General features: G+C 45.8%; 5 protein-coding genes across 5 annotated transcripts; 2 read left to right on the top strand and 3 right to left on the bottom strand.

Moving 5' to 3' along the window:
* Positions 1 to 93: 93 nt before the first annotated feature.
* Positions 94 to 2,635, bottom strand: LOC111071512 (zinc finger protein 502). The gene has a single exon (XM_022362911.2). It carries the CDS (start codon positions 2,533 to 2,535, stop codon positions 223 to 225), a length of 2,313 nt encoding a protein of 770 aa, XP_022218603.2. The 5' UTR covers positions 2,536 to 2,635; the 3' UTR covers positions 94 to 222.
* A 1,528-nt stretch (positions 2,636 to 4,163) lies between these two features.
* On the bottom strand, positions 4,164 to 7,125 carry LOC111071522 (zinc finger protein 91). The gene has a single exon (XM_022362927.2). The coding sequence runs from the start codon at positions 6,995 to 6,997 to the stop codon at positions 4,502 to 4,504; it is 2,496 nt and encodes an 831-aa protein (XP_022218619.1). The 5' UTR covers positions 6,998 to 7,125; the 3' UTR covers positions 4,164 to 4,501.
* Positions 7,126 to 7,351: 226 nt separating this feature from the next.
* Positions 7,352 to 10,149, top strand: LOC111071524 (zinc finger protein 599). Its single transcript, XM_022362928.2, has 2 exons — positions 7,352 to 8,788; positions 8,863 to 10,149. Exons 1-2 carry the CDS (start codon positions 7,478 to 7,480, stop codon positions 9,655 to 9,657), a joined length of 2,106 nt encoding a protein of 701 aa, XP_022218620.2. The 5' UTR covers positions 7,352 to 7,477; the 3' UTR covers positions 9,658 to 10,149.
* LOC111071525 (splicing factor 3B subunit 6) lies at positions 9,801 to 10,822 on the bottom strand. Its single transcript, XM_022362929.2, has 3 exons — positions 10,611 to 10,822; positions 10,414 to 10,532; positions 9,801 to 10,339 (listed from the first exon to the last, which is right to left on the bottom strand). Exons 1-3 carry the CDS (start codon positions 10,626 to 10,628, stop codon positions 10,111 to 10,113), a joined length of 366 nt encoding a protein of 121 aa, XP_022218621.1. The 5' UTR covers positions 10,629 to 10,822; the 3' UTR covers positions 9,801 to 10,110.
* Positions 10,823 to 11,275: 453 nt separating this feature from the next.
* On the top strand, positions 11,276 to 16,726 carry LOC111071557 (transportin-1-like). The gene is made up of 10 exons (XM_022362970.2): positions 11,276 to 11,502; positions 11,969 to 12,082; positions 12,142 to 12,813; positions 12,899 to 14,020; positions 14,079 to 14,249; positions 14,315 to 14,486; positions 14,648 to 14,743; positions 15,178 to 15,253; positions 15,559 to 15,733; positions 15,804 to 16,726. The coding sequence occupies exons 2-10, from the start codon at positions 11,984 to 11,986 to the stop codon at positions 15,909 to 15,911; spliced, it is 2,691 nt and encodes an 896-aa protein (XP_022218662.1). The 5' UTR covers positions 11,276 to 11,502; positions 11,969 to 11,983; the 3' UTR covers positions 15,912 to 16,726.
* Positions 16,727 to 18,770: the final 2,044 nt, after the last annotated feature.

The raw sequence follows: 18,770 nt of genomic DNA, 5'->3' as shown, positions 1-18,770 counted from the left end.
GCATTGCTTAATTTTCATTTTCATAACGACCCAAAAGTAAATCTCATGGAAGCGAATGTTGGGGGAACACACAATTAAAAAAATGCTTTAAAATAATAGCGAATCGAATAAATGATACATTTAAAAATACTATATATAAACTATGCTCATAGTAGTAGAAACACACATAATATACGTGTATATTACTAATATTAATAAACATATAGAGTTTTATTGCTGTCCTCAGACATGATCCAATTTGAATGCATCGACGGTGGTGCCCTCCGCCTCGGCCTTCTGGGCGTAGAAGCCATCGTAGGTGTTCGTCTGCTTCTGCAGCTTGTTCAACTGCTCGAATGCCGCCTCCTGGATCTTTCGCAGCTCCACCTCCGCCTTCCGCTTGGCCTCGTTCTCCTCCAGCTGGTAGGCCAACAGCTCGGCAGTGGCGGCAGCCCGCTCCGCAGCGGGATCCTGGTACTGCTCAAAGTTCTTTGGCTGCTGCCGCTTGACCGTATCCCTGTGTATAACCGGCTCCTTGGGCTTGCTTGGCGGCCTCGGCGGCTTGTCGTGGACCTTCATGTGGGTCTTGAGCACCTGCTCCTGGCGGAAGTGCTTGCCGCAAACCTTGCACTCGTACGGCTTCTCACCCGTGTGTATGTACTCGTGGTGACGCAGATACTGCTTCTTGGCGAACCGCTTGGGGCAGAAGCGGCAGCAGAAGTCCTTCACCTTCTGATGCACCACCTTGTAGTGGAGCTTCATGTTGCTCACATGGTTGAATCCCTTGCCGCAGTCCGGGCACATGTGCTGGCCCTCCTTCTTGGTGAAGTTCACCTGCGGCGACCACGACGGTAGGTTCACAGACGGTATGGGATTCACCACAGTGCCCGCCAACTGGGCAATGTCCACTCTCTCCACACGCCCTCGCAGGTGGGGGCTGGGCTTTGCAATCGTTGAGGAAGAGGTTGCCGCAGCGACCTCAGCCAGCAATGGATTGGCCGCGGTCTGGTTCCTGGGCAGATCGGACTTTTCGTGCGTCTTTAAATGCTTGGTCAGGCCCTTGTCGAAGAGGAAGACCTTGCCGCAGATCTTGCACTCGCAGCACTTCTCTCCCGTGTGGCTTCTCTCGTGGATCTTGCAGGCATGCGACTTGCCAAAGGTCTTGCCGCAGTACTGGCAAGCGAAATCCTTCCGCTTCTCGTGCACCACCTTGACGTGGTTGGCCAGGGCCTGCTTGTTGTGCGAGGTGTGCTCGCACTGGCGGCACTCGTACTTCTTCTCCTTGGTGTGGGTGAGAATGTGCTTGTTCCACTCCTGGCGCGTCGTCTTGCCCACGCCGCAGTAGGGGCAGACGTGGTTCTTGATGCCTGCATGCCGCAGCAAGTGATCCCTCAGCACACTGTTGATGGGGAAGCGCTTGCCGCAGATCTCGCAAGCAAACGGCAGCTCCTCGCCCGTGTGCTTGTACATGTGCTTCTTGAGGGCCGTGGGGCAGCGGAATACCTTGTCGCATTCCGTGCAGGGGAAGTCCCTCTGGGGCGTGTCCACCTTGTGCACACGCTTCATGTGGAAGTTGAGCAGCACCGGCCGGGCAAAGGATTTGTTGCAGCCCTCGTAGGTGCATGGATGCATGGCCGATGACTCCGTGTGGGCATGCTCTACATGGACGCGCAGCCCGTTGGCCGTGGTGAATCCCTTCCGGCAGCTCTCCACCTTGCACTGGAAGGGGAGGAGATCGTTGTGGTGCTTCATGTGCTCCTCGTAGCGGATGGCCTTCTTGAACTTCTGATGACAAATGTGGCAGTCGATGAGGCGATGGAGGTGTCGCTCGGCTGCGGGAATCCTCTTGCGCTTGGCCTTCTCCCTGGTTCCCCTCTCGCCGTCGGAATCCGAGTCATCGGAGAAGGAGCTGAATTCATCAGAATCATCTTTTGCGGGTCGTTTGGCCTTTGCTTTGTTGCCACGCCTATTTCCGCGTCGGGCCCGCTGCGCCAGAGGCACGTCATCATCGCTGCTGTTTAGCTGAAAGTCCTCGTCCTGTTCGTTGTCGTTGCAACTCTCAAGGGAGGAGTCGTTGGACTCTTCGGCAGAGCCCAGCTCATCTTTCTCTACCTCCTCGACCTCCTTTTCCACATCCTCCAGCATCTTGAACACGTCCTCCTCATTCTCAATAATCTCTATCTTGGAATTCAAAAGCGGATCAAAGTTTACGTGGTCCTCGTCCTCGGCCGGCAGGTCGGCGACTGCAGCACTCGGATCCAGAACATCGAAGTTCGTCTGGCACGTAAAGGCGTTGCTGGACACTAGATCCTGGAATTTCTGCACCGAGTCCACGCACAACTTCTGGAAGTCGTGCAGTTCGTTCAGCTTCGAGTAGCACGAGATGCACAGATTCTTCGGAAAACCATCCTGCTGCTCCACCGATAGCGAGGTGCACACGCACAGTTTTTTGGCCAGGCCCGGAATCAAAAAGAGATCGTATGCCATGGTGTTGTGCAGGGTGCTCAGACAGGTGCGGCATACCGTATGTATGGAGTACTGACTCCCCTCGTTCATTTTTCCAATTCAATTCGTTTAGTTTTGGCAATCAATAGCTGATGCAAATAAAATTCTGCGCTGAGAAAAATCTAACACAGTATCTACATATATACGTGTGTGTATATATATATATCGCTGTATATATATATATAGTATACATAGGGATGTTAATCAATATATCGATATATATCTTCGATAATATAGATATGATAGTTTTTTTGGACTGGTCTAATAAAATGAATTAAGAATATTAAAGCTATTTAATCACTATTAAGAAAATAATATTGAGAAAAATCTAACACAGTATCTACATATAAAGGTGTCAAAGGGTGTCGAGGGCACTATCGATAGTATCGATATTTTGCTGCTAGCCTCTACTTTCATAGTATAGAGCTACAGTCGTTGCGTGATATGTTTGGATTGGCTGCTATAAAATACGAAGACACATTTCTAAACAAATCGACAGGTGGCATCTAATTTTTACAATGGACAAGTTCCTAAAAGGTTTCAATGGTTTTTTAATAATTATTAGAGCTATTACGATGGTATCGATTGTTTTTTCAAAACATTCAACGTTGATATTCCTCGATTTTGATATTCCGTTTAATATTACTAGCTAGCTGAGACTCTCAGCCCTAAACAAATCATTTTATCGGATAGATACATAAATTTTCTACAAGATTGGCATGTTTTTAGAAGTCCTTTTTATTGGATTATTTACATATTAAGGTTCAAGCAAAAACAACATAAAACGAATGTGTCGTCGTTTTGTGGCGCTGCCAGACTCGTGCAATTCGTAGTTGCTGCGGGCTGCCATACCGTGATATTTTGTGATATGAAATTCGTCAATTTTGATATTCAGTTTAATATTACTAGATAGTTGGACCTCTCAGCCCTAAAACAATAATTTTATCCAATTCCTCAATAAATTTTGTTCAGGATTGGCTAGTTTTCAGAACTATTTTTAATGGGATTGTTTAGATAATAGAGTTCATTTTTTCCCATACAAATCAAATGTATCTTACGGGATCGCGTATGGAATGACGCAACAATTAATCTTCATTCCATACGCGTTCCCGTAAGATACATGTTTCTCACACCACGAAAAGTCACCACGAAAACGCTCTCTTCACATAAAAAAAGAGAGCGAATTTCGAAAAACCACCACAATTTGAGAGCGAATAATATCGATATTTTTTGTGCGCTAAATGAGTTTGGCGGTCATTTTCAAATGTACTAGTTTGCATTTAGGAGTATCGACTGCTGAATACTCGTTGGAAAGTACACATCACTAGGAACGCTCCCACACACATGCATAGGGATGGACGTTTTTATTATACCTTTTTTAATGGGGGTATTATGATTACGCCCAAATGTTTGCAACAGCAGCATACATATTGCAACCACCCACCACCCCATTTTCAGGGGTATTTTCTGCTTCTATTCGATATAGCTTTGACAAAAACGATTGAACTGCACCGAATATGTTTTTGCTTATCCATGCACATATGTATGCATGCATGTACACACACACATGCAGAAAGGGTATGATGGGCGTATTAGACCGTGGGACTGTACGTGTGCCAATCCACTGAGAGATGTGTATGTATCCCACTGTATGGTGCATGAAATAAGTGGAGCATTGGTTTGTTTGTAATGTAGGTAATATTTAATCCATTTACTCTAAGTAAGCACAGGAGATTGTTGTTGTTGTCTATGTATGTAGTACATAATAAAATAAACATAAAGATACACAAATTCAGGCACACATACATCCATGTGTATGTGTGTAATATAAAAATCGTTAATTTTCTGTATTAAATGTTCTCGAATAAATGAAGTTTTTCTATTCCGTTTCAACTAGAGAGAAGAGAGCAATTCGAGGGGGCAGAAGACAAATGTTCCGGAACAGTTTGCGCTGTAAAAGTTAATACAATATAAAACTTACGATATATTAAGAATCCATCCAGCCGGACAGGACACTCTACACATGATCGATCTTCAGGGCATCCACACTGGTGCCATCGGCCTCGGCCTTCTGCTGGTAGTAGCCATCGTAGGATGTGGTGGCCTTCATAATCTCCTGCTGCTTCTGCAGCTTCGTTAGCTGCTCGCAGGCAGCCGCCGCGATCTTCTGGCGCTCGATGTCCGCCTTCCGCTTGGCCTCGTTCTCCTCCATCTGGTGGGCGAGCAGCTCGGCGGTGGCCGCCGCCCTCTCGGCAGCCGGATCCTGATACAGATCGTAGTTCCTTGGCTCGGCCTCAGGATCCAGTTTCATGAAGGTGGGCACTGTGGGTGCACTCCTCTCCGGCACATGACGGCGGCCGGGCTTCTCGTGCGTCTTGATGTGCTTCTTGAGGGCCGTCTCCTGGCGGAAATGCTTGTTGCAGATCTTGCACTCGAAGGGCTTCTCGCCCGTGTGGATCCACTCATGGTGGCGCAGTATCTGGGCCTTGGAGAAGCGCTTGGGACAGAAGCGACAGGCAAAGTCCTTCACCTTCTCGTGGATGATCTTGTAGTGGAGCTTCATGTTGCCAATGTTGTTGAAGCCTCGCCCACAGCCGGGGCAGATGTGCTGGCCCTCCTTCTTGGTGAAGTTCACCTGCGGCGACCACGAGGGCACCGACACCGATGGTATGGGATTGACAGCAGTGCCAGCCAACTGGGAAATATCCACCCGTTGGACGCGTCTGGAGTTCTTCTGCTTGGGCAGCGGTGCAGCGGGCCCGCCACTGCTAGCGCAAGCCTTGAGCATGTCCTCGTTTTGATTGGGATTGATATTCGTATTGGGATTGGGATTCCCCAGGCCATCGGCTTGCATTTGGCCCGGTATCGGAATGGGAATGTTAAGCTGTTGTTGCCGTTGCGGCTCTGACGGCGGCAGATCCCGCTTCTCGTGCGTCTTCAGATGCTTCGTCAGGCTCTTCTCACAGAGGAAGATCTTGCCGCAGATCTTGCACTCGCAGCACTTCTCTCCCGTGTGACTGCGCTCATGCACCTTGCAGGCATGCGACTTGCCGAACGTCTTGCCACAGTACTGGCAGGCGAAATCCTTCCGCTTCTCGTGCACCACCTTGATGTGGTTCGACAGGGCCTGCTTGTTGTGGGAGGCGTGGTCGCACTGCCGGCACTTGAACTTCTTCTCCTTGGTGTGGGTGAGAATGTGGGCGTTCCACTCCTGGCGCGTCGTCTTGCCCACGCCGCAGTATGGGCAGACGTGATTCTTGATGCCCGCATGTCGCATCAGATGATCCCTGAGGGCGCTGTTGATCACGAACCGCTTGCCGCAGATGTTGCAAGGATAGGGCAACTCCTCGCCCGTGTGCTTGTACATGTGCTTCTTGAGGGCCGTGGGGCAGCGGAAGACAGTGTCGCACTCGGGGCAGGGGAAGTCGCGCAGCGGAGCGGCCGACTTTGTTATGTTGTGCACCTTTTTCATGTGGAACGTGAGCAGTCTGATGCGGGGGAACGTCTTCTCGCATCCCTCCGCGGGACAGTGGTGCACCTCGGACAGTTCGGTGTGGGCATGGTCCACATGGATGCGCAGACCATTCGCTGTGGTGAATCCCTTCCGGCAGCTCTCCACCTTGCACTGGAAGGGGAGCAGATCATTGTGGTACTTCATGTGCTCCTCGTAGCGGATGGCCTTCTTGAACTTCTGATGACAAATGTGGCAGTCTATGATGCGATGAAGGTGCCGCTCATCGGCTGGAATCCTCTTCCGCTTGGGCTTCTCCCTGTTGTCATCATCGTCGTCGTCCGAGTCGGAGGTGGAGCTGCTGAAGTCGTCGTAGTCCACCACTTTCTTCTTCTTGGGCTTGGGCTTGGACTTGGCTGGTGTGCGGGTGGACTGGGACTGGGTGGATCCCCTCATGCGCTGGGCCAAAGGAATGTCGTCGTCGCTGCTGTTGGGCTCAAAGTCCAGATCTCTGTCGTTGTCATTGCCGCTCTCCACGGAGGAGTCGTCATCGAACATTTTCAGTGCATTGCTGGGCGAACCCTTCAGCTTATCCTGCTTGACGCTCTCGTTTTCACACTCCTCGGCCTCCTTGTCACAGTGCTCCAGCATCTTGAACACATCCTCCTCGTTCTCAATTAGCTCCATCTTGTGGTTCAAAAGGGGATCAAAGTTGATGTGATCCTCATCCTCTCCGGGCAGATCGTGCGACGTTGAACTGGGATCCAACACATCAAAGTTCGTCTGGCAGGTGAAAACGTTACTGGCGACAAGGTCCTGGAACTTCTGGACCGAGTCGACGCACAGCTTCTGGAAATCGTGCAGGTCGTTCAGCCTGGTGTAGCAATTGCTGCACAAATTCTTGGGAAAGCCATCGTTCTGCTCGACGGAGAGGGACGTACACAGACACAGTTTTTTCGACAGGCCTGGCACCAGATACAAATCGTATGCGGCATCGTTTTGCAAGTGGTTCAGGCAAATGCGACACAGCGTGTGTATCGAATACGTCCTGGCCATATCCATGTTGCGGTTTGTGTGTTGCGGCAGCGTTTTCAACAATTGCGTTTATCTTTTATCCAGCCAGCCAGCAATAAAAATAATATTGACACAGAAAAAATAGTATACTCGTCGTCAGCGAAAAATGGGCGAGTGGCAATAAGAGAAGTGCAAGACACAAGCATCGATACTTTCAGACATGTACTCGGTGGTACTCGGTTCGGTGTCAGTGATGGCACGCATGCCAGAAAAATAGTTCGTCGGTAAAATATGAATTTAATACAATTTAATTTAATAATTAGTTTCCTGTGCATAAGTCATGAAACTGTTGCAACACATGCATATAACATTCACACATTCAAATTACAGTTACAGCTGAAAAACAGACAGAAGCTAGCTCCAGTTAGCTAAGGCTGCCAACACTACTTCAAGCTATACATCTCTAAAAACGCGTAAATTTTTGTTGTTTTGTCAGCAAATTTTTGTCGCAGCTCGGGTTTTCCCTGCATGGATATGGTTGCAAGCGAGCCATATACCGTGCACTCAATATGCCGCCTCTGTCTTACGTACCTGGAGCAGAGTTCCGCCCACGATCTGTTTCTGGAGCCAGATCTGGCCAAAAAGCTAACCCTGTGCACCTCCCTCGATGTGGACCAACAGGATGGGTTACCCCGGAGCATCTGCAATGTATGCTTTGGGAAATTGAACGACCTGCAGGAGTTTCAAAAATTATGCCAGGACTCTGTGCACCGATTCAAGGGTATGGTGGCAGCCAACAGAATCGTCACAGTAGAATTGGCCGAACAGCCAGCGGAGGTGATTGTGGGGCCGGATTCCAGCTATGATCCGCTGTTAAATCACAAGCTGGAGATGATTGAGAACGAGGAGGAGGTCTTCAAGATGCTCGTGACGGTGGACAAGAGCGCTTTCACTGACTACACATCCGAGGAGAACGATGACGACGAGGAGGAGGATGGCTCTACCGATGACGAACTTCCATTGGCCCATCGTTTGCTGGGCGAAGAGACGTCCAAGGAGCGAGCAAAGCGGAAAAGGATTCCGCCAGAGGAGCGTCGCCTCCGCCGTATCATCACCTGCACCATCTGCCAGCAAAAGTTCAAGAAGCAATCGAAATTCGACGAGCACATGAAGTACCACAACGACCTCCTGCCCTTCCAGTGCACAGAGGAGACCTGCAAGAAGGGCTTCACCACAGCCGGTGCACTGCGTCTGCATGTGGACTATGCGCACACCAGGAAAGTCGATGAGATACCATGCAGCGTGGAGGGCTGCAAGCTGCTTTTTCCCCGCCTGCGGCTGCTCACCATTCACCTGAAGAAGGTGCATAACCAGACGCGGGTGAGCGCCCCGCGAGCGGAGCAGCCATGCACGGAGTGTGGCATTGTCTTCCGCTGTCAGGTGGCCCTCAAGAAGCACATGTACAAGCACACGGGCGAGGAGCTGCCGTATCCGTGCAACATCTGCGGCAAGGGATTCCACATCAACAGTGCCCTCAAAAACCATTTGCTGCGGCATGCGGGCATCAAGAACTACGTCTGCCCGTACTGTGGCGTGGGCAAGACGACACGACAGGAATGGAGCAAGCACATGCTGACCCACACCCAGGAGAAGCAGTTCAAGTGCGCCACCTGCGACCATGCCACGCACACAAAGCGAGCGCTGGACAATCATGTGAAGATCGTTCACGAGAAGGTCCGTAACTTTGCCTGTCAGTACTGCGGGAAGACGTTCGGCAAGTCGCATGCCTGCAAAATCCATGAGATGACACACACGGGGGAGAAGCGGTGCGAGTGCAAGGTAACAGAGAGGGAGAGAGAGAGATGGAGATCTTCCAAAAAATTTCAACTGAACTGAACTTTCTTTGATTTCAGGTCTGTGGCAAGAAGTTCCTGTACACCGAAAGCCTCACAAAACACCTAAAGATACACGAGAAGAGCGTGGAGCGTGCCTTGGAGACGTATCGCCAGCGGCAGGGAGAGACCAGCGCCGACCAGGATCAGGTCCAAGTGGATGCCAATCATCTGATGAAAGTCTGCGCCGAATCGGTGGCCACAATACCACGGGATCCGCGACGCGTGGAGCGCGTTGATATGGCCCAATTAGCGGGCACTGTGGTGAACCCCATACCCATCGTGTCGTTGCCCTCCAGTGCGCCGCCCCAGGCAAAGTTCGTCCAGAAAGAGGGCATGCATCTGTGCCCGGGCTGCAATCAGGGATTCAACAACTTGGGCAACATGAAGCGACACTACAAGAGCATCCACGAGAAGGTCAAAGACTTTGAGTGCCGCTTCTGCTCGCGTCGCTTCGCCAACTCGCAGTCGCTCAAGCAGCACGAATGGATACACACGGGCGAGAAGCCATACGCCTGCAAGACCTGCGGCACCCACTTCCGCCAGGAGGCGGCTCTCATACGCCACCAAAAGGTGCACGACGAAAAGCCACCCCGGCCAGCGAAACCGCCCAAGGAAATCACAGACAAGGCGCGCCAGAAGCTGCTGCAGAGATGCGAACGCAAGCGCAAGGTAGAGGCACTGCGTCAGGAGATAGCCCAGGCAGCCAAGGAGGAGCTGAGGGACTTGGAAAAGCAGCGGGCCCTGGAGAAGGAGCAGAATACCTATGAAAAGTATCAGGCAGCGGCAGAGGCGGTGGAGAGCACCTCAACTTGAAGTTGGAGGCCCTCCCAGAGGACTTGTTTGGTTGCAGACTGAGCAGAAAGTATTGTTGGTTAATATTTAGCCCATTATTACAGTTATAAGCTAATTTTAAGAGGTGTCGGTGTCCGGTGTTTGAGTTTTGGCAAAATTCAGGATTTAAGCTTTTGCGATTTTTTTGTATTTTTTACTTTCACTTGCTTGTTATTTTATGAGAGAGTGGTTGAATGTCGTCAAATGATTGCAAACCGTGTGGACACAACCGGAAAGCCATCCGGAGGTGTCCCCGCCAGTTCATATGATAGATGGAGTGATGGATGGATGGATGGATGATAATGAGATTAGATTAAAATGATACAAAAGTGTGATCAAAATAAATCTACAAGTAGATAGCAAAATTTTGGTATATCAAGAAGTGTTCTAAACTGTGGAAAATGTGAACCGATTTGGCCACGCCTGTGTCTGCGTCTAGGGTGCCTCTGGCGTCTTCAAATTGTACTTGGCCTTGATGTTGTTCAGCTCCTCCTGCTTCTTGTCCATATCGACACGCTTGAAGGCCTTGTTCGACTGGTAATAGAGAACAACCAGATAGCGATTGCACACATTGAAGCCGGATAAATGGTCGCAGGCGTTTTTCGCATCAAATATATCCTCGTACACCACAAAGGCTGTGCCGCGCGTCTCTGGTGTGTTGCCCCTGTGGACAGAGAAAGAGAGCAGAGCGGTCAATTAATGATGCTTGCAGACAGAAGACACAAGCTAAAAACTTACACGCGTATCTGACGTATCGCACCGAATTTGCCGAAAATATCATACATTTCATCCGATGTTATTTTGTATGGTAAGTTGCGCACATAAAGCAGCCGATTAACCTCTGGCGGCAGGCGGATCTGCAAGAAATATTCAGCAAAAATATTTTATTTTATTTTCTGTCTTGTCTGGAGTGTTTTCCTCTTCCTTTCACTCACATGGTTGCGCTTATTCATGATGTCGTCTGGTCGCGACGGATGTTGAAACGCGACAAGTTGAAAAACTTTCACTCGGCTGTCTGGTAAGCTACGCGGCTTTGTTTGACCCCGGGATGAATGTCCTGAAGAGCGTGCTCTGGGGTCCTTTGTTTAAAAGCAATTTCTTCTGTCTGGCCCCAAACCCAAACAAAATTGGTACTAGGGTTGACACTTCGATTATTCGATAGCCCCTTGACTGATACCGCTGCCAGCACTAAGTATGACCGTAGTGGAAGAAACAAATGTGACAATTAAAATTGATCTCTCTCTGACATCGAAATACATCAAGTATGCGATGAAAAACAATAAATTAAATTAAAAAATATAACATAATTGATCTGCACTGCATATGTATAATAATGTTAGCTTTCTGAGGTATATTTACAGCATATTATGAAAATGACAAGGTATATTTCGGTATATTTCTGAGAGTAAGGGCGTATATTTTATCGAAAATTCTGCGGTCACACTGACATTGAGTGCAAAGTCAAACGATTGATAGTTGAGTCATCGATAGTTTTTGAATGTTTGAAAAAAAACAATCGATACTATAGTGGGGCTCATATAATAATTATTACAAAAAAATTAGATGTTTACAAATTGTATCGTATTTTAAAGCAGCCAATCCAAACATATCAAAAGCGCAACACTGTAGCTGGATACTATCATGATTTTCGCAACACCATCAATAGAAGCGACTAGCATCAAAACATCGATACTATCGATAGTTCCCTCGGTGGTTTGACACCTCTAGTGCAAAGTGAAAAAAAGAGAAAATTTAGGAAAAAGTTCAAGCAATTTTCGAGGGAATTAGTTTTAACGCACATCCCAATTATCAACAGAAAGTGGAAAGGTGAGTAAATAGCACGATCTAGTGTCCCATATAGTGTTTTTTCCAAATCAAAATGCCCGTGTGATAGAATATGGCGGTGGGTAGGCGGTGGTGTTCTAGGAAGAAATTTTTGTGTGGCTTGTGCGACCCCCGAAAGTATTTCTTCTTCCGCTCGCACTCGCACGCATGTAAAAAAGTACCGCAGGGAGGCAAACATCAGGCGAGATACTTAAAATAAATGCGATTAGGGCAATTTGCAGATGATGTAAATATAATATGCACATATGTACTGCAAAATACATGTGCATCTGCGCGAGTCTGCACAGTGTCTGTGTGCGCGAGGGTGTGTGTGTGTGCGAATGTGTTGGGGAGGGGTGGGGGAGAGTGGCCTCGAACAAAGTGTATCTCTGTCTGTCCTACCCTTTCGAGAGGGCATTCAACTTGCCGCCGAATTAGAATTTGAAAATTCAAGTTTGTGCATTTTTAGAAGAGCAGCTACACAATGACGTGGGAACCACAAGGAGACGGTCTGCAGCAGATCATTGGGATTTTGAAAGAATCTCAATCCCCGGACACAGCGACCCAAATGGCCGTACAAATGGTAAGAGAAACAGGGGGAAGGGATCAAAATATATTTTATGTGTGTATTTCGCGTTGCAGAAACTGGAGGAATTCAATCGGTATCCAGACTTCAACAATTATCTCATCTATGTGCTGACGAAACTCAAAACAGAAGACGAGCCAACACGCTCGCTAAGCGGCCTAATCCTAAAGAATAACATCCGCATGCATGGCAGTAATCTGCAGCCGGAGATCGTTGAGTACATCAAACACGAATGCCTGCAGGCGGTGGGCGATACCTCGCCCCTAATACGGGCCACAGTTGGCATACTGATCACGACGATTGCCAGCAATGGAGGCCTTCACAACTGGCCCCAGCTGCTGCCGTCGCTTTGTGAGATGCTCGATAATCCGGACTTTAATGTGTGCGAAGGTGCATTTAGTGCTCTGCAGAAGATCTGCGAAGATTCTGCCGAGATCCTGGACTCGGCTGCCCTGAACAGACCGCTGAACGTGATGATTCCCAAGTTCTTGCAGTACTTCAAGCACTCCAGCCCCAAGATTCGTTCCCATGCCATTGCTTGCATCAATCAGTTCATCATCAATCGCTCCCAGGCGCTGATGATCAATATTGACAGTTTCATTGAGAATCTGTTCCACTTGTCGTCCGATGAGGATCACGAGGTGCGCAAGAACGTTTGCCACGGACTGGTCATGCTGCTCGAGGTGCGCATGGATCGATTGATGCCCCACATGTCTCAGATTATTGAGGTGAGTGCCCGCCCCCTCCGCTCCCTGGACGCTACAATCCTACAATCCTTTTCCGTTCTCTAACGTCTTCCCATCTCCGTTGTAGTACATGCTGCTGCGCACCCAAGACTCCGACGAGGGTGTAGCCCTGGAGGCATCCGAGTTTTGGCTGTCGCTCGCCGAGCAGAGTATCTGCAAGGATGTGCTGGCACCCTATCTGGCCCAGTTAGCGCCCATTCTGGTGCGCGGCATGAGGTACTCGGAGATTGATATTATCCTGCTAAAGGGCAATGTGGAGGAGGATGATATGGTGCCGGATCGGGAAGAGGATATACGGCCGCGATTCCACAAGTCCCGCACACACACGATCAAGAGTGGCCAGGAGGCGGGCGGCGGCCAGGCGGGAGCCGCCGGCGAGGATGATGACGATGATTACGATGATGGCCTCGACGATGACAGCTCGCTGTCGGAGTGGAATCTACGCAAGTGCAGTGCGGCCGCTCTGGATGTCCTGGCCAATGTTTTCCGCGAGGATTGTCTGCCCATTGTGCTGCCCATCCTGAAGGAGACGCTCTTTCACCAGGAGTGGGTGGTCAAGGAGAGCGGTGTCCTTGCCCTGGGCGCCATTGCCGAGGGCTGTATGCAGGGAATGATTCAACATTTGCCGGAACTGATTCCCTACCTTATCAGCTGTCTGTCCGACAAGAAGGCCCTGGTGCGATCCATTACTTGCTGGACACTGTCGCGGTACGCCAATTGGGTGGTCAATCAGCCGCATGATCAATACTTAAAGCCCCTGATGGAGGAGCTGCTGAAGCGCATCCTCGACTCGAACAAGCGCGTGCAGGAGGCCGCCTGTTCAGCCTTTGCCACCCTCGAGGAGGAGGCATGCACGGAGCTGGTGCCATATCTGGAGTACATCCTCAAGACGCTCGTCTTTGCCTTCTCCAAGTACCAGCACAAGAATCTGCTGATTCTGTACGATGCCGTTGGCACTCTGGCTGATTCTGTCGGCCATCATCTAAATAAGTCGCAATACATAGACATTCTGATGCCGCCACTGATCGACAAGTGGAATCTGCTGAAGGACGACGACAAAGATCTGTTCCCACTGCTAGAATGCCTCTCGAGCATTGCCACAGCCCTGCAATCCGGCTTTTTACCCTACTGCGATCCGGTCTACAGGCGCTGCATATCCCTGATTGAGCAGACAATTAACCAGGAAATGGTAAGTGTGATTATTATCGTACCCTAATCACAGATTTTACTTTACACTGTACTTGTAGCTTTGCAAACAGAATCAGACATTCGATCATCCGGACAAGGAGCGCATGATTGTGGCATTGGATCTGCTGTCGGGCCTAGCCGAGGGTCTGGATCGTCACATTGAGACACTGGTGGTGAACAGCAACATCATGCATTTGCTCTATCAGTGCATGCAAGATGTTCTCCCAGAGGTGCGTCCAATAAAGCGGCGCTTTCTCTTGCATTATATTTCAATTGGAAATTTCTTTGTGTTTAGGTGCGCCAATCGTCGTTCGCACTGCTAGGGGATCTGACCAAGGCCTGTTTCCCCCATGTGCATCCCTTTATGGCCGAATTCTTTCCCATTTTGGGCCAAAATCTGAATCCCGATTTCATTTCGGTGTGCAATAATGCCACTTGGGCCATTGGAGAGATTTGCATGAAATTGGGTGAGTTTTAAAGGATTCTATGAAGCTATAAGATTTGTATTTAAATGTCGAATGGATGTATCGATGCTCGACAGGGAGCTATCGACAAAGTAGCAAAGAGATCGCCTCTAGAAACACACACGAAAAAACGTAGATTAATATTTTATCCTTTCGATTTGCAGGTGAGGAAACCAAGCAGTACATACATCTGGTACTCACCGATCTGTTTGTTATAATCAATCGCCCGAATACGCCCAAGACACTGCTGGAGAACACAGGTAAGTGGTTCGATGAGTGGCTCGAAAATTAATTAAAATGTTGTCTAACAAATAATTAAATGTATATCAATAATGTTTATTTAATATATCTCTGGATGTACATATGTGTGTATGTGAAATATTTGAACACTTGTTTCTGTCTTTATTTTGTGTTTCTGTTTTGTTAATTGTTGCATGTCCTGTTCAGCAGCAGCAGCAGCAGCAACAAAACGAACAAAATCGAATCGAAATTCATTCACATACCCGTACCACATGCATAGATATACATAGATAAGATAACTAAGAAATACGATAATTTATATATCCATTTGAGTGTGCCAATCAATCAATCGAATCGAATCTAAATATATCTGTGTAATTTATTGATTTATTTTGACAAATGTATGTATGATTTTCTGATTTTGAACTTCTTTTACTTTTTCTGTTCATTTTAGCAATAACAATCGGTCGTCTAGGTTATGTGTGCCCAGTTGAAGTGGCTCCTTATTTGCCCGAATTTGTACGACAGTGGTGTGTAACACGTTTTATTCAATTCAACTAGATTATGCTTTCTTTTTCCTCAATATAGTATAATCTATCGCCCTACCTTACCTTACCTTGCCTTAAATTATATGCTTAACACTGAAACAAACAATCAACCAATCCCACACGTTAACACACTTCACTTCATTCAATCATTTGTACTCTCTCTCGCCTCACAAAATTGACTGGATTTTCAAACGTTTACATATTTGAACTTTCGTCTGCGCAACGCGTCCTCCAATGCCAATCTAAATTTACTAAATCTTTTTGATCTTCCCACACGAAATACACAGGTGCACATCGTTGCGTCACATCAGGGACAATGATGAGAAGGACTCGGCCTTTCGTGGCATGTGTAATATGATCACGGTGAATCCAGCTGGCGTGGTGCCCGACTTCATATTCTTTTGCGATGCCATTGCCTCGTGGGTGAATCCACCGCAAGATTTGCATCAAATGATACAAAAGGTTAGGGGAGCATTAACTATAATTCCATTTCATTTTATTTTATTTAATTGATTTGATTTATTCCCCTTAGATTCTCCATGGCTTCAAGACACAGGTGGGTGAAGAAAATTGGCGTCGATTTGTGGAACAATTCCCGCCAACACTGGCCGAGCGCCTGGTCACCATGTATAACATCTAAGCAGCAAACACAACAGCGGAGCGGAGTGGTGTGGTGCAGACACAGGAGACAGGAGTTCTAAAACTAGACAATTATGTACAAGCATGCGTCGTCGTAGCAACGTTCATGGCTTCGTCTTAATCTTTAACACAGCCCTAAGTTATCCGATTCGATGCTGTTCGAATATTACGTTAATTAATTGAAATTGAAAACAGCAAAAAGAGAAGAAGAAAAAAAACACATAAATCCACATAACCATACGCATAACCACACATACCACATATACTATATCGATATATATATATATATCTTATAGAGATTGAGCTAGATATCCAGCATGCACACATATATCCAAGCTAAGAAAAAACAAAAAAAGTTGCAGATCTTAGATCTGGCAAGAGCTTCTTTAGGCAGTCCTGTACTGCCCTGTCCAGTCCGTCTGTTCAGCTCAAGTATCAATAGAAAAGCAGAAGTATACCCATAGATAAAAATTATGTGTTCCGGGCGTACTTAACCGGATTGGAGTGCTATAGAGACATACCCAAACAATCCAACAGTACACTCAGCCACAGCCTCAAGAAAAATAGGGAAATTAATAATGGAATGGGTAAACACACGGGTGTTATCTCCATGCGGTAATTCATGAATATAAATAATAAATAAATCAAATCAAATCGATCGTCGAAACTCGTGTCGCGTTAAACAATAAACGTAAACTGAAAGCGTTGGGCTAATTGTGAAATAAAAATCAAAAATAATAAATAAAAATTGCAAATGAATATTATGGAATACCAAAACACTTACAAATCAAAATAAAGACTGATGTTAAAAAAAAATCCGTTCAGAAAACAAAAAAACACCACAGAACAGCATTAATCAACTAAAGATTTGAATTTCACAATTAAAACCCAACACTTTCATGGATTATAATAAATAATAAAACAAACAAACAAAAATTCGTCGCGTTTCGGGTTCGTCGCGTTCGCGTAATCTCGCCGCTCTCGTCCGTTCGTTCGTAAAATCGGTAATCGTCAATCGTCACGTGGTATTTCGTCGGGTAAAACAAAAAGGAAAAACAAAAATCAAATAATACAAGGATTACAATAATAAAATAATGCAACTGTTACAGATACAACAATTTACTTATACATTACACACAAACCAAACACCACACACACACATTACTACGGGATGATATTCATATACAAAATTATAGATGTTCGTTTATTTTAAAGAGAGAAGAAAGAAAAAAAAAAATTGAGATTAGGATTTCGTTGAGTATAATAATTTGTTGTTTTTGTGCGATCTGAATAACTGAATACAAAACAATTGACTGATCACTTTTTAAAGTATTATTATATAGTTTTTTTTCGTTGTATAGGGACAAGTGTAATTAAATTAATCATCATACATATAATTTGCATCGAAAACTTTTGCTTTCATTACGTTTTTGTATAGGCTTTCGTCTTTTGCGTAAGATCCTTTTATCCCACAATAATAATTTCTAATGTACAGAAATTTGTATGTTTTTTATTTACAATTAAATACGATGATTAGGGTGTAAAAACAATGTACTACTAAATGGAAACAAAAGTCTTTGAAATTGTCGCGGAACAAATGAAAAACAAAAACAAAAAAGGAGAATAGAGAAACTAAAACCAAAACTCAGTCAGAATAAAATGAAGATTAAGAAAATAAATGATTATGAAGATGATGAGTAAACCAAGTAAATCTAAGTAATAGTATTATGTAATTAAATGCAAACTTCGTTTAAGTTTGTGTTTATTTTTTATTTCGTGTCGGAGAAAAACAAAAAGAAAAAAAAAAACAAAACAAAGGGGGAACGTGTGATAATAATGTAACTTCGGGTCGTTCGTTCGCGTCGCGTTAAACTCAAAACTAAAAACTAAACAGAAAAGCTATTAAAAAATAAGGGACTTTCGCCCCCGAGTCCCAAATAATAATGAAAAAAATACTTAAAAACTATTAATAATACAAATAAATATAAACCAATTGCAAAACTAAATGAAACTAAAAATCGTGATTTCGTTGTACCTTAAACCGGATTCATCGCGGAATCCGGTCGCGTTCGCGTGCGTTTGTATCTCTCTCGGGTGATCTTAGTGATTAGCGTTTAAGCAGTAACTAAAATAAAAAAAAAAATATATAAATCTACTCTACACACACACACACTGAATACACACACACACACACATACATATATACATATAAATATAATATATTTATAAAATAAAACAAAAATATATGCATCATGGGATTTTGTTCTATGATTTTTCACTACGAAATGTGTTAGGTCAAAAAGTAGGACAACTAAATTCAAACAGAAAATGGAGTTCAGAATCAAAGAAAACTATATAATTTGGGCAGATCATAAAAAGCAGCATCACTCGTATGATTTCGTATCTATTACCAATATTCAATTGCATTACAAAAATTAAATTTCCCTAAAGCCTTTCATATCCCATTCGCAAACATTTCTAAACAAATTATAGTTCACATAAATATACATGATATACATACAAATATATACGACATATATGATCCGATCCCTCCCCTCTATACACAAGATGCAAATATTCGGGTAAAAACAGAAATAAAGAAATTCCTTTTCTAGTTTTCTCTAAATATTTCTGCTACTGTAAACTCCATTTTATGATTCGATAATTGAGAAACTATATATACTATATCTGAATAAATATGTATGTATAACATTACCATCAAAAAACAAATTAAATACTTTAATTTACTTCCGGGACGGATACGTACTTTTTGCACTGTTCCCATTGCTGCCAGCGAAGAGGGAAACAAGGGAATTTCTGGGAATGCTAAAACAAATTGCATGCCATGCCTTGACGCTCC

The sequence above is a fragment of the Drosophila obscura genome, unplaced genomic scaffold (assembly GCF_018151105.1).
Source record: "Drosophila obscura isolate BZ-5 IFL unplaced genomic scaffold, ASM1815110v1 contig_1, whole genome shotgun sequence".
NCBI lineage: Eukaryota > Metazoa > Arthropoda > Insecta > Diptera > Drosophilidae > Drosophila > Drosophila obscura.
The sequence above is the reverse complement of the archived record's forward strand: the minus strand, read 5'-3'. Positions and strand labels throughout refer to the sequence as shown.